Genomic DNA, 20,146 nt, shown 5'->3' with positions numbered 1-20,146 from the left:
AAAATACAGCAGGGCTGGAGTTCGGGCTGCTAGGGTCGTGAACCAATGCTGATTCGGCCGTCCGCCACCATACACGTGGAATCTTTTTATGCACCACCAAGTGGACTGCTCTGGTGTCATCATTAGCGAGTGCTACACAGGTTCGCTATCATGTGTCGAAATCGGCCGCCCCGGGTCCCTAACAAGGCTGTCACGAAATATGTGGGCTCGTGGCTCCACGCTCAATGTGGGCGCAACAGCCAAACAAAGGGCGGTAAGACGGGATGCCAATGACACCTCAACATGACGTTCAAAATGAAAATGCTTCTTAAAATTTTAGGTCCATTCGGTAAAAATAAAGAGAATGTCACACCTAACTTGTAACGGCCTCTAGCGACTGAATCAGAATGGTCCGTTTCACGGGCGACACTTCCCGAAATTGGTAGGGCTCTAATGGGTTTAGGATGCCGAAGCCATTCTTACTATGCAGCGCCATAGGATTGATGTTAAATTTCTGAAATTATTGGGAGGGCTCGAACCCTATCAAGCCTATAGAGAACGACAGATCCATGGTCCGTGTAACTGAGCAGGGTAGACTGGCCCGCACTACATGCATGCCGTGCGGGTCAGCCTACCAGTGCAGGCAGCGGAGCGGCACGGCCTGTTTAAGTGTTTAGTCGCGAGTCGGCGTCACAGGCGAGATTAGAGACGTCACACATTAGGAGATAGCGTGGCCTGTGGACGATAACGCAGAGTTAAACTGGTTCGAGAGGGGAGTATGTGGGCAGCAGGGGCGGCGCCACGGGTTTTCGATAGGGGGGGACGGGGACGGGGGCTTGCCTGACTGAGAATCCCAAAAGTAGATACTGATCGTGTATGCAAAAAAAAACGAGGCACGTAACGCCGCGAAACTTGGCAAAGCCCAAAACACATCGAATGGTGCATCCCGTTTCCAAACTTATCATAGGACAACTATAAGATCGATCACCTTTTCAAGCATCCTTGCCTCTAAATCAAAATTTGCAGTCTTGCCAACTCAAAGCTGGTTTCCTACAAGCTGCGAATTGCTTAGGTATGAGTAGCAGTGCCAACTACTTACGTTTCGTACTTTCAAATTTTCGATCTTGCGTCTGGTCAGCTTCATGGCTTCATCATCATATAGTCATGGAGGAAAAGTGGGAATGTTTTCTGCTCTGACAAGTGCGCCAAAACTGCAATATAATTTCAGAATCATGACATCACCACCTGATCCATATGCAACGGGCAGGGTGCAGCTAATGGCTAGCCGTCAGTGGTCATGTCATCGGTGGTCACTCAAAAGGTCATGCTAGGTCATGGAAGGTCACCAGCCGTTATTTGATCACACTTTCTGATGGATTTTACTTACCAAGAGCTTCAAGGGAAAAACGAGCGCATGCCGCATGCACCGTTGAAAAAATTGAGTGAAAGGGTCTCAGGTCCGGCGACCTCTGCAGGTGAAGTGCCCCAGGGTAGGATTCCGGTCCTTGTTGATTAACTTCGTCAAAAATTGCGGTACATAGAGCTGTGATGTCGGCACCATTGTGTTCGTCATGATCGAGCTGTCACGACCTGCATCGTTCTCATATTCACCCTCCAATCGTAACAACTACAGCAGGGATTGGCAAATGGCGTGGCACCCCTTTGGGAGGTAATGAAGGTCTCTTGAAACCTCATCCCTCATCTCTTTAGCATCAGTGGCTCTCCTTATGGAACAGGTTTCTTGACTGGTCTGTTTCACCCCAGAATTCAAAGACTAGTCAAGGTAAAACCGAGCGCACCACAGTGAGCACAATTTGATAAGCTGGTGTATCTCAATTTCATGTAGAACCTTTCACGTATCACGTACCTAAAACCCTTTCGTGCACTCATGCAAAAGCAACTGCCATGTTTCAACAGCTGGTAATGGCATTTTCACAGCCGCTGACGTAAGAAGGGGAGGGAAGGGGGCTTGATTAGACCCCCAGCCGTTCGGCCGCCGACCGAACTTAGTTTTGCAGAAAAAAAACGAGTGCTATCGAACCCCTTGACGAGAGGGTGCCGATGCTACCCAATTATAAGATCTTGGGCTACGGCGTGCTTTTTTGGTCCTGCCTGTGATCTATCCGAACACTTCTGCCCACAAGTGCTGGGTTAAATGGCATATATTTCAAATGGTTCCTGTGGTAGAGCTGCCATGCTTGAATTTGACTAATTAGGAATGGAAAATATCCATATAGTAACGGAAATCTATGGAATTTCAGTAAACTTGGTTTTGTCGGCAATGTGGTCTGGCAGTGGGGTGGGGGAGGTAATAAACCCTGTCTGGCGCCCCAAAAAGGGGGGGCACGATCCCCGAGGCCCTGCCGATCACCTTATGACTACAGGCATCACAGCTCCACACCTTTTGCAGATGGCCAGGACCCCCTGCGATACATCCCAACAGCAATCTTTATTCAGAACCTGTCTTGATTAACCAACGATGCATTAAATGCGACGGATAACTCTACAATGCATTATTATCAACTATTGAACGGACCTCGCCGATAGGGGGGTACTGTACCCCCCTAACTTTCGATAGCGGGGGACCTGTCCCCCCCGTCCCCCCCGGTGGCGCCGCCCATGGTGGGCAGCTCTATACAACAGATCACTACGCTAATACGACAGTCAACGACAGTAGGATCCGACCGAGCGGTTTTCCACAATCGTTAGCCGTGACCTGAGACGTTTCAGATATTTTCAATTGCATAGCAAGGAACCAGAACGCAAAATCCAACCAGATTTCAGATACTGGAGAACCATTTTTGGCAGTGTACCCCCGCAGTGTTTCAAACAACGTTTTCGAATATGCCACTGAGGTCTGAGGAGCGCGAAATTATAGGCGATCTACGCTAGATACGTTAGACCTCACGTACCACTCTACTTGCAATAACAAACGACTAAACCATTCGAATTTAATGAACAGTTGCCGAAACGGAAGCCATAAACGATGATCAAACCTCATTGATAAAAGCGCTAACATTTACACCAAATATATAATAAATAGTAACAGGTAATCGTACTTTCAAACCAACTCGTCTTGTAATTGTCAACCATTCTTCGCAAGCGCCACATTTCTGTCCCGACGTTTTCCGTCAGACGCCCGCGTATATTGGAGAAGTTTGAAATTCGAATGCCTCCGATGGGCGATGTCTTGACATGTTTGGGCTGAAGCTCCTCATCCTTTTCCGGAACGAATTATGCAAAGTTCAACTGACTTCGAATGGTGTGTATTGTTTAAGTTAAAATCACATAGATAAATGTATATAATCACTCATAGACACATCGTGTCGCGTTATTGATCGCATTGCGGTCTCGGCGACTACACGACCGTCAGTCGGTGATATTGCGTCAAACATACGCGCGATCACCGTATCTTGTACAGCGAACGCTGCTCTAGGAGGTGAAGGCCGTTCATAGCTAGCGAATAGCATCGTCTAGCCAACGACCGTCGTTCTCTAGGCGGTGTACTATATCCTCTTGCCAGCGAACGTTTCAACAAAACGTATGTGAATCGAGACGGGACACGCGACAACAGTGACAGATCGTTCGACACGAAATCGAAATAATATATCTATGTAGTTTCACGGTATGCTGTTTAATCATAGTGCTATCTAGCTACAGATCTTGCCACGGTATGCTGCGGGCAGTCGATTCCTGCTCCTATACGCGGTAGACAGCACACCAAACTCATGGCCATGGCACCGCAGACGCTCACTCGACATTCTAGCAATCACCTCGAACCGTCCCCACCCAAGGATCATCACAACCTCCCAGTCTGGGGAAGGATCACACAGGATTCGCCCACACACAGTTATCAGCTATCCTTGCAGCAGCACATCCGTCAAGGAGAACACAAGGTCTCTTGACGGCTTTTTCTACCGTTTTTATCACACTACCCAGTGACCAGAGGATAAAACTCGAACCTAGCTAGCGCGCCGTACAGGAGTGAGCCACGCATGACCGCGGTGCGGCGATGGCTATTTCCGGCGCCCGTCCGCGACCCCCGGGGCGAGTAGCGGTGCGCGGCGACACGCAGGCGGTGCCGGTACGTGGCCGGGACCGTTCACTGCTCCCGGGGGAGCGGCACCAATCGGCGGCGGCCGGCCGGCGCCCGATCACGAGCGCCCGGCCCGGCCCCGCGGCGGCCGGCGGCGACCGAGAGCCAGCGGGGGCCAGTGTGACGCCAACGCGTCGGTGTGCGGAGCGCGGTCCACTCAGTGGGTGATGCAGGTGCAAACTGAACACTCGAGGGGTTAGTCACTGCGCGGCGCACAACACACACATAGCCTCTACGGCGGAGCTCGATAATATGCGATTGCACCGACCATCTGAACAGCGTTCTCGTCATCCCGGGCGCTCCTGCCCAGATCCCTCCTACCCCCCCCCCCCCATCACGATTTACTACGTCCCCTCTGCGAGAGACGTTCTAACATTCTCACCAAGGAACGAATAAACGCCCTGAATGGACGAAATAGACGCCTACCCACCGCACCCCTTCTACGCTAAAGAGGACGTTCACCAGCACATGGGCGTCCCCTGTTCAGACATCCGACCCGATCGGTCACTCGAGATCGGACTCAGCGTGACATGGCAAATTGTAATCTACCAACATAGAAACCGACCAGGCTGCTTTATACGATCACCGAGTGCCCAGGGAGGTTAGCAGGGACGACCGTCTCACCCACTGCGGTGTATATTCGGAAATCTAGGTGCCGATACGGCGTGATGTCTACGTGTAGATTTCCTGCAGACGTTGACAGGACGGGGTGCCCAGACCCTGCGCCTTCTTCAACTGGCTGCTGTCGCCAAAACTGCGCGCTCGCCACATCATGTTCTCCTCTGTGAAATCGAGAGAGATGGTAAAATAGGGTATATCTGCGGCATAAAAGACGACTAAAACACAGCCCTGTTGCAATCACCTCTCTTGATAAAGGACCAATATCATTCATGGGCATTTTTTAACGCATTGTTCTCAGTGGTAACTCAAATCCCATTAAAATAAAAGTACGTACTTGTGCGCGCCCCCTATCCGGCCGCGCATGCTGCGCCCTAATACAGGCCCATTCCAGATGAGGCTAATGGCTCACAATACCTTCCTGCGTCCCACCCAGAGCGACAAGTCCTCATGTGACCCCTTCCATCAGGGGTGGGTCCTTCTCCTCTCCCACTCTGGCATTAGCGCCATCACCGGCGACCCACTCCCCATCCGGGCCCGACTGAGAACGTACGACCCACCGGCCGCGCTAAGACACTGAGCGGGCGCCGCTTCCGTCCCTGCCGCGCCGCCGAGTGCCGCCAGCGATCGCAACAGTCAGCTGACGTTAATTAGAACATTAACGTTGCGTCACGCTCGCCGCACTGAGGGCGACCTGCGCCGCAACTGACGCCGCTGGGACAGAGTAACACGCAAACGCTACTGAGATCGCTACTGGCATCGGAAGCGGCGACGAAAGCCTGGGCCGTTAGGTGAGCGATCATGGCCGTTATATTGGCCAATGTAAGCCTGCTCGAGAGCGGTAAAAGCCGCGGGAGGGGAGGGTGTGGCGGCCGTCCATGCATTCATCAGCTGGCGCTGGTGTGATACTGAGCAGGGCTGCCACGGCCGACAGTCGGAGTTGGCGCAGCGGAACACACAAGGTACGGCTCAGACCGAAGATGTAGGGTACGAGGGTCGGGGATCTCGACTGCCAGTGCCCTTGGATACCTGGGTACGGTAACCAGCACCCGGGCGGTGGCTGAACATTGAACAGCCGGGTGGCAATAGGCCTGAGGAAAGACTATGTACTATGTAGTGTAGGAAATGTCATATGAAGGGTAAAGCTCATGAAGGCGAGAAGAGGATGTCCAAATCTAATGGCATAAGGGAAACTGAATCCGTAAACGAACCTTTCAGTCTGCATTTTCTGCTAAGCAGCAAAAGTCCTTCTATACGTAATAAGTATGCTTTCTATACGTGCGTTATAATATGTGAATGTGGCACCTTCCGGTGACCGACTAGAGAAATGAATGCCAACCAATTCCTCTCATATATGTACATTTACTGGAACCACGACCGCACGAAAAGCTCTGCTATCAATAGTTAAACACCATCACAGAGATAGGCGATATCGAATCTCATCAATATTTCAAAACGCCTGACTGTATTCTTGGGTCTTGCGGCTGACAAACAGACCAAACACATACGATGGTGCGACAAAACTATCCCGGAAACTTCACTCTGAGCTGAACGCACGCCTACAACTGTGATTCATATCCAGGCAGTTTCATTCGAGAAGTCTATTGTTTTTACACTCATGAGTTGCACAATCTTCGTCATCATGCGGCGCGACTTTTAGTCGCACGAGATCATTAATTACTGCCGATGTAATTAGTATAATTGTTCGTAACACCTTCGCGCCCTTAGCTGTATTATCGGAACACAGAAACTAGGTATCAATGGCAATACGTCACAGTGAATAAGCATAAATCAATGAGTACCGGCAGAAGAATGGAACTAATGCAAGTTATTACCTACCAAATGATATAAAATACTTCAGTTGAAATAATTTGAATAATACACACTACACAGCCTCTAACAATAACTAAATAAATGCACCTATCGCATTGGCGACATGAATGCAGGCAGCATCGTGAAAAACTATGCTTTATTTATGAAGGCCACATTTTGTTGCCCGTAGTGAAGCATGATAAGAAGACGGAGGTCATAATCGTAGCCTTAAAATACGTGAGTTAATCACAAATAAATAAAAAAGTTCCATTGCCTCGTCCTAGATAACAATGAAGATAATGTTTCAGTTTCACGCTCAAGCGGATGCAGGATGTCTGGCGATGAGCCCATCCACTAGCATCTGAAGTGGCCGCCACACAATGCGTTTTTACACCGTCCTTTTTACTTGTAACAATCCAGCCCAGCGTCTATTGATAGTCACCATATGAAGCAGCCGCAAGCCCTGCATTTGGCGAGCTATTACAGCGGTCTCAGATGTTCAGCCGCTCGACTGGCCTCATCCGACTCCAAAAACGAGCGAGGGTGGACTCAGTGATTACCACGGTGGTTTATAAGTCACCGGCCCAAGGCCGGAGTAGGGTAGGGACTGGGGCGGCGTCTTGGCAACTGCCATTGTTACCGACAGTGACCAATCATGCTCATAGGGTAGCGAGAAGGTCCAATGCCCTTGACAAAGTGTTATACCGATTCGTATAGCGTACTGGCATCGCGGCACGTCACACGAGGACCACTCTATTAGAGATGTGCTACCGGACTTTTACCAACTAAAAGTAGTCGGTTATCCAATCCTACCGTCGAAACCTCGTAGTGAGGCGCAGCTATTATTCGAAGCCGACAGAACTTAGTAGTTATGAATCAAGTTCTGTTTAGCACTTCTCACTCACCAACCACATCCCTTAAGTCCCCTTTGACCCAACCCATCTCTTCCCTCCCCTTCCTTTTCCCCTGCAGTCACTTACTGTAAGTCCTCTCCTTGAGACAGGCGTTGCGTAGCATCCGTACATACTCTTCTTCGACCTCTGCTTCTAGCCGATATAGGCTTCCCTGGTATTCCGTGCTAAAGTCGGGCTTCACGTAGTAGGGCACCTTGAGCGTTCCCGTCCTGCGCACCATGCTGTACTTGCTGTTGAAGGAGACGGGGGAGGGTGTTAAACGAAGCGGTAAACTCGGCAAGAATGATGGTGGTGAGGGAGGTTGGTGGTAGCTGAACTCACCAGTCTTCTACGTGAACTGGCCTTCCACGAAGTCCCAGAATAGACCGCTGGTTAGTAGGGCTCCCGGCCGCCATGTATCACAGCAGGAAGGCCCGGTAATGTGTGTGGGGGTGCCATTGTGTGAGCGTTATGGGCTCGGAGGCTTAACGACTGGCGCACCACTGCAGCACGGCAGACCATGTGGTTCAGCAGGAACACATTACGGCATTTCGTAGAGGCTCTGGTGGGGAGCTCCAGCGGCCACATGGCTTACTTTTTAGGAATTAGTAAGTTCCAACGCATGTCGCGTATGCAGCATTTTACCCCAACTTCCAGTCACTCTGATTGATAATCCTCAGACATGATACATTATAAAAAACGCAGCGAGACTCAATACAAAAATATGTACAAAGCACATTCTCAAAACACACACACTTCAACCCACACACTTCTGCACAACTATCGATACAACAATGGCCCAGAGATCACCCGCAGCCTCCTAGCAGTTCTCATGGCTGACCGACCGTCAGAAGCTCCCACTGGAGGGCTCTGGCCTGTACAGCAGGTCCTTAACGAGCCAGCTGGACGTCACGGCCTCTCACCTGGAGGGCTGCAGGCTGTACAGCGGGTCCGACACGAACCAGCTCGACATCATTGACATGAAGATGAGTAGCAGAATGGGCATCAGCTGCAGCACCAGTGAAGACGTCGGCGCCTGCGGGCAGGACGGCGCTGCCGTTCAGAGCTACAGACACATACGATATACATGGCGTGGAAAATATACAGTCCTCACATTCGACAAGGGTGAATTCAATGGTATGCATCAATTGATACACAATCATAATGAGCTTAAGCATAACTTATTTGTCGAAACAGATAATTAGATTGTCGGTTAACTTACTCATTCATGAAAAGGGAAATACTACGGCGGAAGTTTGGCACCAAACAATATTTCCTTACATCAAGAAAATATAGGGGATTCGTCGCAACAGTTAATTCATGTTTTCATTATGGTACGACTGTCCGAACAACAACTGTGAACGAAGAGTATCTGCTTGAATATTTTAAACAAAACAAGAACGAAAGCAATTTGCAGCGCCAACATTTGCAAACCTAGGCCAATATTTATAAGCTTCGCGTATCAATTTGAAACATGGATGGACGTGGCAGATGACAAGCACATTTGTAACGAAATAAATCGTAGACCCTGTGCACTGCAGTGACGGTATTTTATAAATGACGGACAAGCAAACATTACTTTTGTCAATATAAATGTTCAACGCACAGCGGCAGTCGAAACAACAAAGCCCGCGTACACGGCCATTTTATTTTTAAGCTGGCAAGGTTAGTATTCACAGCTTAATGGCTCTTTTATCCGCCTACGACGACTCGAAATTGGCTTGATCCTGTACAACCTAACAGTACGCAATTTAATAGCCGTCATTTGAGCAAACTGATGAGCTCTTACTGGTCCCCTAGTGACGAAAGGCAGCTCAGTTCCATTTGTGCCAGTATTCTCCGGTAGTATCCGTCTTAGCTCAATGTAACGCACATCAGTTTCTGGAAATACGCCTGTCCGCACACGCGACACACACCTACAGGGAATCCGACACTCACGGGCGAGTCGTAGGCGGAAGGCGGTGGCGGTGGCGATGGCGGGGGCGGGGGCGGGGGCGGGGACGGGGGCGGGAGGACGTAGTGTGACCCCCACAGACCGGTCACCGTCACGTCCGTCACCTTAGCGTCATCACTAATCACGACAGCCGAGCGCGCCGCACGCGCAAACATCTCAGCAGGGGCTCCAGGGCCGTCAAAACACCGGCATCCGCCGGACACCGGCCGAGCTACGGCCGTGTTCGTTTTCATTAGCGACAGGAACCGCCGGCCAGTCGGTGGCTCTATATTGCGCGCCGGCCGACAGCCTTGTCACAGAAGGGATGGCCTCTTTTCTAATGGGAGCCAAAGATCGCCGGTTAAATTGAAGCTATCGTTCATCGCGGCACGTGAGATGACACGGGGAAAGAGAGATCGTTTGTACCGGTCCCGGGACTCGTTTTATGAGGTGGTTGATAACAGGTGGCGGGGTTCACACGCGTGACGATCAAAGATAGACGCTGCTTTCTGAATGAACAGTATAGAATGACGGGAATCTGCAAAAAGTACCACTAAACATATACAGCTTTCGTACGGAAGAATCGTTCAAATCATAACCAAATCAGGACATTCGTTTTTCCTTCCTTTCTTCGTTCCTTCTTCAGTATTCTCTACACCATATGCTCGACATTCGACAAATCAGTAGATAATTCGACTCTTGAAATAGCATCTCTTTTCATCAATAATCGTGTCAAATCCACTATACAATGGCCAGCAAAGGCAAACATAACTAAACCGACAGCTACCCATCGCAGCCCACTCCTCAGTCCACAGTCCTCAATAGCTCATTTCTTCGGCGGGCGGGCCAGCTCCTCCGCCCGGACCGACCAGTTTTCTCACCTCTCCCCCAGACTTTCTCACAGTGTTGTCTCACATCCCGCCCAGACACTCTCACAGTTGTCCCGCATCCCGCCTGGACGTTCCCCCCGTTTTCTCACCTCCTCGCGCTCCTGGCGGGCGCGGTGCTGCTGCTGCGCCCGCGTCCATCGTCCGTTACGACGCATGTAGATGTTTTGCGAGGGCATGCCACCACCGAAGAACATGTTGAACAGCTCCTCAGCAGTGACGTCGGCTGAAACATAGAGGGGAACGGTCATAACGGGAGTTACGCACAGCTTTGCGAGGTATTACGGATATATCCACTCCCTACCACAACGCCAGGCAAAACAGAGCTATTATATGTCGATAATGATGTAGTCATTCATCTTTATCGTAATACTGCTGTGGCAGGTAGCGTTTAACTCCAACGCGACAAATGGTTACCATAGTGATCAACACAGGTCACCAACCGACCTTCGAGCCAGCCCGATTGACCTTTACTCCACCCCACTGACCTTCGCGCCCGCCCGACTGACCTTCAAAGCCGCCGTGCGTGGGGTCATAGTGATGGTGTCCGCGGCCGCGGCTCGAGCGCACGTCCTCGTTGCCATACAGATCGTACTGCTTCCTCTTCTCGGTATCAGAGAGCACCGCAAACGCATTGCCGATGGCTGCAACAGCGGTAGAGGAGAGTTGAACGGCCGAAAAACGGGCCGAGGGATGCAAAAAAAAGACATGCGTATCACCCAGCAACGTCCAGAAATAGTACACCCCCTGACTAGTCATGTTACAGCGACATATGTCGGTAATGATGGTACGACAGGGCGGCACAGGTCGAAATATTCCAGCCGGGGAGGTCCACATCTTTAGGGCGCCTCCCCCACCGTCCGTATCCGGCTACATCATTGGCACCATCAGACCCTGTCGGCTGCCGGATGAAACCAGTGGCGACGGTGACAGAGGAAGGGAGGGAAGAGGGGAGGCCGATGGGTGGGAGAGAGGATGGGGAGATATTGGAGAAGAGATGGTTGGATGGGCGGCGAAGTGGGACCATGAACACAAGAACGAAAAAGACAAACCGTCGAAACAACTTGTTCACTGAAGGCAAATAGAGCCACCTCTGCTACCGCGCCTTACCAGTTGTGCATGCAAACATGCTTGCTAATTATAATTTCCTGACAAATGACGGGACAAGATGTTTGCATATAAGCCAACTGACGGGCATGGTTGCGGTTGGTGGCAGGCTGTAACCAGGCGAAGTCAGTGAGGGGACCGGCCGTGTGCGGCTATGCGCGCACGTTAAACTTCGGAACTCCAAATTCTGCCATAGAACCGGAATTACGCGATCGGAGGGTAGAAGGCAGGGACAAGGCAACAAGCTCAGCTTAGCGGGAGCTCTGTCCTTGTGAATACTTCCATTCAAAAGGTTCGGATTACATTCATGAAAAAAAAACAAGCGTCACTTCATCATCAGTTCAAGTTCACTCGCGTATGTTGCTCATTGCCAAAAATAAGTATTTTAACCGTAACAGAGTCATTTTACCCGTCATGTATCCGTATATTATAGGAATCCAGTCTGCAAGGAACATAGAAGCCATCCAGTAGCGGCGGAACACCTTCAATTAGGGGGGGGGGGGCACTGCCGACTTTTGGTCCCATTCTTTCCATGCAACGCCCATAGGGCTAATGTTAAAATGCCAAAATCAAAGGGGGGCACGGTGCCCCGGTGCCCTCCCCGTTCCGCCGCCTATGAAGCCACCACTCTGGAAGCGTCAAGACCATTCCCGGCTAAAAGCGGAGGAAGACGGAGGAAAAAAAGAAGAGGAAGACGGCGGACAGCGGCACGAGCCACACAGGACACGCTCGGACAGTCCGAGGTCCCCGGTAGGGTGCCGTTTCCTGGTCGAGTGCCGCGCGAGGGCGGGCCACTCGGAGCCGCGTCCGGGGAGCGTGCTCTGGAGGCCCTCCCCCAGAGGTGTGCCGTGCGCCGCGCAGGAAATGGGCTAGAGCGGCTGCTGCCGTCCACCGCCCACCGGCGGCGCTACAGACGTCCGCTGACCACCACCCACCGACATTGTCCTCCGCCCACCGTCCACCGCCCAACAACGCGTCGTCCACCACCCACCGCCCTCCGCCCACCGGCGCTGCTACAGTCGCCCACCGTCCACCACCCACCACCCACTGCCAGCCGCCTACCGTCCACACCCACCGCCCTCCGCCCACCAGCGCTGCTAACCACCGCCCACCACCGTTCACGACGTTCACCGCCTCAGTCGTCCTGCCTTCTGCCCACCGTTATAGTCACCCGCCGCCCACAGCCATAGCAGCCCGTTAGCACGTAGCTGGGACTACTAACGCAAGTCGGCCAGACACGTAGTGCTACCTTTCCCTACAGAAAAGCACGGGCATCCCTCGGGAAAAATTAGCCGAAAGGGTAAGAGAAACGTCCGACTGGTAAACCATCAGCCGCGCTCACCGCCTTTGTTCTGGCAAATCCCACAAATATTGGCAATATATCAAATATTTAATCAATATAAAATTATCAAAGGCACATTCAGTTATGTTGATAATGTGGAATGTGGGTGGTTACAACATGTGCAGATGAAGCCCAGAGTAAGAACAAGTTGAGAAACGATGGCTTCCATCGCAATGTAGCCACCCGCCCACAGCCAGCTACTACAGCCATACCCACATCAAAAGAACAGTCGGCTTCCATCCATGGCATTTGAGCGTGCGAGCAGCACGCCGCTCATCTGTTCTCTCTGTGGCTTCAGCGGCTAATTCAGAACTGAGCAGCCAATCAGCGGAAACGGTGCGGCGCTATACGGCACGGGAAACGACAGCGAACAAAACTGAACGCCTGCCGCGCCAGCTGCGCCGCGGGCGTCAAATTACAACAGACACGCAGCGCACGACAGATGACGGTAGAGCGTCAGCAAGATTACTTTACTACTCGAGTGTCATGGTCTGTCGGTCTCGGGACATGATAAAAAATGACGATACTGGTTAACGTTCATGAGCATACGATACTGGCAGGCGTTCAGAGCACTACATTGGCTTACAAATTCACAACAAGTTAATGAATACGAATGGTTTACGAATGTCGTTGGTAAGAGGTTCGACGAGTCAATCCAACACATGCATACAAAACATTTGTGAGGTATTGGTCCGTCCACTAAAAGTTCAGTTTCCTCATTCCTATGCCTACGACATCGCGAAGAGCCAAAAAGAAAAATCAGCAGCAGCAACAGCCTATATCCCTCGATCGGCCTGGAATCTTCAGGTACGATGACCGGTGAGTGTGAAGTGTGAACACTCTGGAGTGGGGGTTCACTACTGACAGAATAAAAACGTAGTGCAGTCGCCTATCGGCTATCAGTGCAGCCTCCTTTAGAGCACGTGACAGGCTGTTGACATCCGGAGCCGTGCTGACCTTTGGTATGGACATTAGTATCGCCAAGACACCATATTTACGGAAACCTTACGCTCAGGAGCCGAGAGAAGCCCGCCAATGTGACAGGTATTCTGCAAATGAGCTTTAATGGTTCACGCTGTTTTTCTTTCAACATTTAAAGGTAGTGTGCCAGCTTTCTTGGACCGTATGGAGTTAATGGCCCAGATAAGGAGAACCGGATTTTTAGAACTTATCCATACCTTCAAAACTCATGGAAACGTCTTAAATTCTTCAAATTTTGAGTACCCCAGTGCGAAATTCGCCCCGACGGGTTGTCGGTCGTACCCCAACCACATTTCACACCACTATGAACAATAAATGCACACACTGAAATCGCTATTACCGATATGCTCATCCAATCAAGTTTCGATAAACCCGTTCATCATCAGCTCCTGCGGTTTCGAACACGCCTGTTAGTTGGCTTCTGATGCTCGTCGAGGTCGGAATTTCCAAATACGCGTGGTGCGTCGGGCCGCGCGCTCTGACTTCGGCCAAGAAAAATGCGTCAGCTGATCATTGTCATTTCTGCCACTTACGTGTGGTGAAATGGGGTCATAACTTATAAGACGGCTTTTTCATATCAATTATTTTACATAAAATCATATTTCAAACCATAAATAATGTTCGACAGCCAAATAAAAGAAACAATACCAATACGGGCTTACAGTTTAAGGCTCGACATTGTGTTGTCTACGATTAGACAGCTGATAACTCATTCCCGTACGTCGTATAGTCGTAACACTATAATGACCTTTGCTTATTGTCACAAGTGCGCCGCATTCGCGATTGTTGCCCGACGCCTGTTTGCAGGTGAGCCCACTACAGTTGTTATACATATCTAAAAACCGATAAACTTTTAGGCGAAAAAGGCACTATTCCAGGCCCATTTTTGATTTTTTTTGCGATATTAGGTAAAAACAGAAGCTTCTTATCCTAGGAAAAATAAAATGGGAAATCTTTCAAAGGTGGCACACTACCTTTAAAGAGTGACAACATTTAAAGGTGGGGTCACGCTTCTGGAAATCTGTTTTTGTGAAGTGACTTGTCAACTGATCTCCTTAGCTGCAAAAAAGTATGCATTAACCATATTAACGACAAATCTATTTTCAGTACAATTTTGGTGACTAAAATGAGAGTTGCGCTGGCAGAAAATACATCTATGAATCTTTACACCCTCACCAGTTTGACTCACCCCGCTCAGCTCGGGGGCACACAAGGCGGGTTGCAGCGGATCCCGCAAAAGTCGGTCAGACAGACAGCTCACTGCTCCTCTCCGATTGAAAGCGAGCCCATGCATTTAAATCGGCCCGCCACACACGTCAGCCATGTATAATCCTGATTGCGGCCGGGACGATCACCGGAATCTGTTCTGTTCGACGGCGTCCACAATGTACCAGTGACGGACTCGGCGGCACGGCACGGCACAGCACTTACCTTTGAAGGCCTCTCCGGCACCCGGCGTCTTGTTCTTATCCGGGTGAAACTGCAGAGCCAGCTTCCTGTATTTCTTCTTCAGTTCGGAATCAGTTACTTCCTTACTGACGCCGAGAATTTCGTAATAGTCCTTGCAAACTTTTATCCTGGAAGATACAGACCGGTTTGACGTAAAATATGCATTGCTATGCTGCGTACTACGCTCAGTTTGGTTGCCTGCTGATGCATGAGGCAATTTGGTACCGACTGCTGATAAGGTTCATGAATTTAAGAAAGGTTGTGGGGGAGGGGAGATGAGGTGAGTACTACTTGGGTTCGACACAATCGACACGGGGTCGTACTAAAAGCTTCAGGTGGGCGTTCACCACAAAACTTGGGGAGTTATAGTCCGTTTTATTTCAAAAGGCGCACGGCCCGAAAATCGATTTTAGAATTGTCACGTGCAAATTGGTGGTTTTGACAAAAATCAACGAACACCGGCTTGGCATGTTTCGAAACGGCTGGTCTCTGATCCTCTGATTTACGAGTTTTGAGAGAAGTACAGACGTACGGCTCATGAGGAAATGTGAATCGAAAATGCTTCCACACGGGGTCTAACCATAGGCACTAAACAAATGATTAAAATGATCACGTGGATGACCTGTTTGCAGGCCTACAAAAATAACACACGGATTGACATTTTGTTTTGAATTTATTTCTGGTAAGTAAAAATAGAAACATGCGCCAGCATCTCTGGCGACCTATTACAATAGGTACTGATCGATCGATTTCTGCACTGGGAAAAAGTCGGGTATGCGCCTACTAAACCTGGAAGGAGTTATAAAAAGGCGACCGTGACCGAAGTTTGTACTTAGCATGCGAAAACACAATGTTAGACAACAATATAGAACGTCACCAGCTTCAGCGTCTCACAATGACATGTTTTCCATGAGCCTGCCGTTCAGAATTCTGGCCCCCGACAGAGTCTTGTGCAAAAATTATTGTTCTGTCTTGATTGTTTAAGGATTTGCCGCTTGCTAATTCTCAAGTGATGGGCTGGCTGTGGAATCAAGGGTACTCCAGGAGTGACGTTAAATTAGCATGCAAAATTAACAGAATGGCTCAAATTTATGAATTTACTAACATTTTGAAACGTGGCACAGCTTGCCTTATAAGCTAAACTGAACAACTCGCTCCGTTGCACTGCGGCACTGCGGTTATCTTTCAAAAATGGCCGAGAAATTCATCTCGGCTTGCGTTATTTTCTAGCGTCACGCACGTGCTAACTCCAAAATAATACTTCGGGCTATAAGCCTTTTGAAAAAAAATGGACTATAATTATATGTAAATAACGCTACATTTGTCAGCAGATGTTTATTTCCAGGTACAGGTAAAACTTTGCCTAAAGTATTTTGTCGCAGCTTTCGTTCGAATAAGTCAAACTATGTCTTTAAAACAGAGAAGTTAGTGAGAATCGACACGCATCAGATGAGCCCAACATGGTCCAACCAATCACGCCCACCGACGAACCGTGTCAAACTCAATTCAAGCCCTCTCGAGCAGTCGGGTGTGGCTACCCAGGTGATATGGCACTCGTCAACAGCGTGCTGAGCAGCATGAGATGTGGCATTATGATCAATTATTGCTGGCAACTTGTGTATACCTAATATGATGCACACCAATTTACTCAATCGTGACATCAAAATGAAACATAACTCGTGATACGTCCGTAAAAATTAACTTCCAATGCAAGCGAGCGCTGAAATATATGCCGCACATACTAAATCCGGAGGCACTCTCAGGTCACTCTCACTCTCACCACAACAAGTGTTTTGTACGGCGTACTCCGAAGTCACTCCACCCCACCACCTGTCCCTCCCATCCCCCGTCGTTACTGACCTGCGGACCTCCTCCAGCTGCTCCTTGGTGTAGCTGGCCTCCTCCGGGGCGGCGCGCGGCTCCTCCGTCTCCGAGCGGCGGTGCTGCGCCCTGGCCGCCGGACGGGAGCGAGCGCCGTCTGGTGTCGACTCGCCCAGACGGTTCAGCAGCTCGAGCAGCGCTGTAAGCCCGGGCAGCGCCGGGCCCGGTCAGGGCAGGGCATCGACGGTAGGCGCACGGGGCACGAAGGCGACAACGGGAGTATCTAGGCTTACAGAGCTTATCTACAATCCATATGTCAAAGCACATTTATTCAGTGTAGGTTACAACTCAAAAGTAGAATAGCAAATCAGATACAAATTGAATGGAAAGTCCAGAAACCGTGTGTATGACGAAATAGATCGGAAATGCCCTGATATTTCCTGTTGGAAAATATGTTTTGGGAGTGATAAGAAACCAACAAGACATTTACAAGATAAACAAAGAGTGAACAGTACACATGTCCCATTATATAACCCCCACCCTCACAGTCACATGACTGATGACCCTCTCCCTCCCCCCCAGTCCCGAGCTCAGAACTCACACTGGGCCTTCTCTGTGGGGTACATCTTCTCCGCCTTCCGCAGCAGGCGCGCCGCCTTGTCCCGCTCGCCGGCATTCATGGCCCTCTCGGCGGCCTCCACACACCGCTCCGCCTCCCCTTTATTGGCGTCCATGGTGCGGCGAGGCTCGTCGGGACGTGCTGCTGCTAGGTCTCACCAAACACTGCAGATAAGACGGTAAGAGAAGTTAATATCAAAGTCAGATGTGTTCTAACCACAATCTCTAGGTTAGTGTGAGCGAGTGAAGCGAAGTTTTTCCAATAGAACGGAAAAATCGCAGTAGAGCGGCCTGGCCCAGTCCGGTCTCTCACGCTTTAAAGAGGTTTATATCTCAGCAGCTGCTGCACCGATTGATCTGTGGTCATTTTATTGGGTAGCACCATCCATTCCCTTCTACCCCAAAATTGACTACTCTTGATGCATCTAAGTCACTGTCATGGCACGTGCCACGAAGAAAGTCAGGGGTGTTCAAGTTGTTCTGCTGAAGTGGCTCTTTGAGAGGCCTATATTGCTGGAACATTTGAGTTATGGTAATTTATGTAGGGTAGTTGCATCCCTTCTACCAAACATCGGACACTCTCGATGCATGTGGGAGACCCACACTATTAGTGCAAAATCAAAATGAAGAGGCACAAAGTTTGTTCTAATTACAAAAGCTCAATAATTACTTGGGCAATTGTGCTGAAACTTATCATGTGGGTAGGCACTTACCACTGACCACTCATCAGGCTATGTATATCCATATGTCAGCAGTCAGGTTGGGGACTGCAGTGCACAGGCAGGGGTTATTTAGAGCAGATAGGCATGCGCATGTGCAGGGTGCTACTTTTACATCATGAGAATGGCTGGACTAATTGCGCTGAAAGTTGGTACACCCTTAGTAACCAGTAAGTTAGGGTGCCAGGAAAACCATGTCTGTTCAAAGTAGACCCAGTTTGCAAGTGCGCACATGCAGAAGGACCAGTGTCCCAAAATTGCATTCTGGCTTGGGTGTCGGAGGGGAAAATTTCTCAGCAAAAAGGGGATGTGAGTGGAAAATTGCTGGCCAGATAAGGCCCAAAAAGAGTGATAAAAGGATAGGTAACATAAATTTCTATACGGGTGTGGTAAAATGTGCAATGCAAAATGGCCATCCCAACAATGCTTTTCTCGGTTAAGTTGAGAGTAGAAAATTGTTCTGAAAAGTTGGAGGTGAGAGTGGAAAATGACTTTCAGCTGGATGTCATTTCGCACCCAAATCAACAAATTTTGGGACGCTGAGAAGGACGCTTCCACATCTTGAAAACAACTGAGCCGATTGTGCTAAAATAAAGCGCAGCGCGAGAGACCAACAAGAAGGGTGCAATTGCAGCTTGCAAGTCAGCTGAAAAAGCCCCTCTAGCACTAGAGCAGTGCAGTTGCACTCTCTTGTTCAGGGGATGGATCAATCAGAGGGGATGGGGTAAATCAGACCCCAGGTCCAGTCAGGCCTGGAAAGCACAATTTAATCCTTTTGAATTACAGTGGCCCAAAATTTGCCAGTTTGGGTGGGAAGGGGCATCCAAATCAAAATAATTTTCCACTCCCACATCCAATTTTCCAGAACAATGTTTCGCTCCCTATTCTACCAATAAGGAGTATCTGCATGCATTTTTTCCCTACCTACATATTCGATTCAATAATCTTATAGGTAAAGCAGCTCCTACATCCTCCAAAGTCCAAAATTCACAAATAAAACTAATGATCTCTGTTTTCCGCTCTTTTTGTGCATTTCTGACTGGCAATTTTCCACTCTCAGTCTCAGCCCTCTTTGTAGTGACGAATGTTCCCCTCTGACACCCAAGCAAAATTATAATTTTGGGACACTGTTTTGAAATCACTTCCTTTGAAACATAATAACCCCTGCTCGGGGGAGGTAAATACAGGGCACGTATTTAGACAGTGACAAATTATGGCACTTTTTAATAATGCTATTCCAAATTCTGGCAGGTTGTTAATTATTGAATTATATCAATATAGGCTTGTTTTTTAAAACAAATATTGTTGATATTTGGGTAATTCAGGCACACTTCTGTGATTGTGAAATACACCCTGCTCAGTGGCTGCAGCAGGGCAGAGTACAGCAGGGCCTGCTGCAGCCACTTCTCCAAAACGGTCACCCTGCTGAGCTATCCTCCTGCTGCGTTAACTTAAAATACAGTATGATACAATGCCCTCAGGTGAAATAACTGGAAAAAGACAATAATGGATATCAAAATGAGTAAAAAAGAGGCTCTTTTGTCATTTTGCTCAATTACCACCCATCGTATAACAATGATCATGCAATGCATGCAGCATTAAAACTTACAACATGTAACTGCAATCGAATATCCTTGGAATAGCTCAAAAGATGATAAAAATATGAAAATATAATTGTACTATTCAAGATATATGCCGCAAATTGTCGCTTTTGCCTTTTGACGGGCTAGGGTTTAGATTATTCGGTGAAATGCTGCATACGCTCTTGGGACACCTAGCGGCTTGATTGGAAAACCTATTTAAATTTCTCATTAATATGGTATCATTTGATCAAATATTCAATAATTTTTCATTCAAGTTTTTTATAAATATATTTAGCTCATCGATACAT

The 20,146-nt window shown here is 49.2% G+C and overlaps 1 protein-coding gene across 3 annotated transcripts; it reads right to left on the bottom strand.

The window, feature by feature from the left end:
* Positions 1-3,229: 3,229 nt before the first annotated feature.
* LOC122367381 (dnaJ homolog subfamily B member 12-like) lies at positions 3,230-20,061 on the bottom strand. 3 transcript variants are annotated; one of them, XM_043340414.1, is made up of 9 exons: positions 19,865-20,061; positions 17,520-17,701; positions 16,958-17,117; positions 15,080-15,225; positions 10,728-10,862; positions 10,311-10,444; positions 8,322-8,434; positions 7,486-7,649; positions 3,230-4,857 (listed from the first exon to the last, which is right to left on the bottom strand). In XM_043340414.1, the coding sequence occupies exons 2-9, from the start codon at positions 17,650-17,652 to the stop codon at positions 4,748-4,750; spliced, it is 1,095 nt and encodes a 364-aa protein (XP_043196349.1). In that variant the 5' UTR covers positions 17,653-17,701; positions 19,865-20,061; the 3' UTR covers positions 3,230-4,747. The 3 variants fall into 3 exon arrangements, with proteins under 3 accessions (XP_043196349.1, XP_043196351.1, XP_043196350.1); XM_043340416.1 differs by lacking the exon at positions 19,865-20,061 and adding an exon at positions 19,639-19,656; XM_043340415.1 differs by lacking the exon at positions 19,865-20,061 and adding an exon at positions 18,250-18,303.
* Between the last annotated feature and the right edge of the window lie 85 nt (positions 20,062-20,146).

The sequence above is a fragment of the Amphibalanus amphitrite genome, unplaced genomic scaffold (assembly GCF_019059575.1).
Source record: "Amphibalanus amphitrite isolate SeventyFive unplaced genomic scaffold, NRLGWU_Aamphi_draft 000865F_arrow, whole genome shotgun sequence".
Lineage (NCBI taxonomy): Eukaryota > Metazoa > Arthropoda > Thecostraca > Balanomorpha > Balanidae > Amphibalanus > Amphibalanus amphitrite.
The sequence above is the reverse complement of the archived record's forward strand: the minus strand, read 5'-3'. Positions and strand labels throughout refer to the sequence as shown.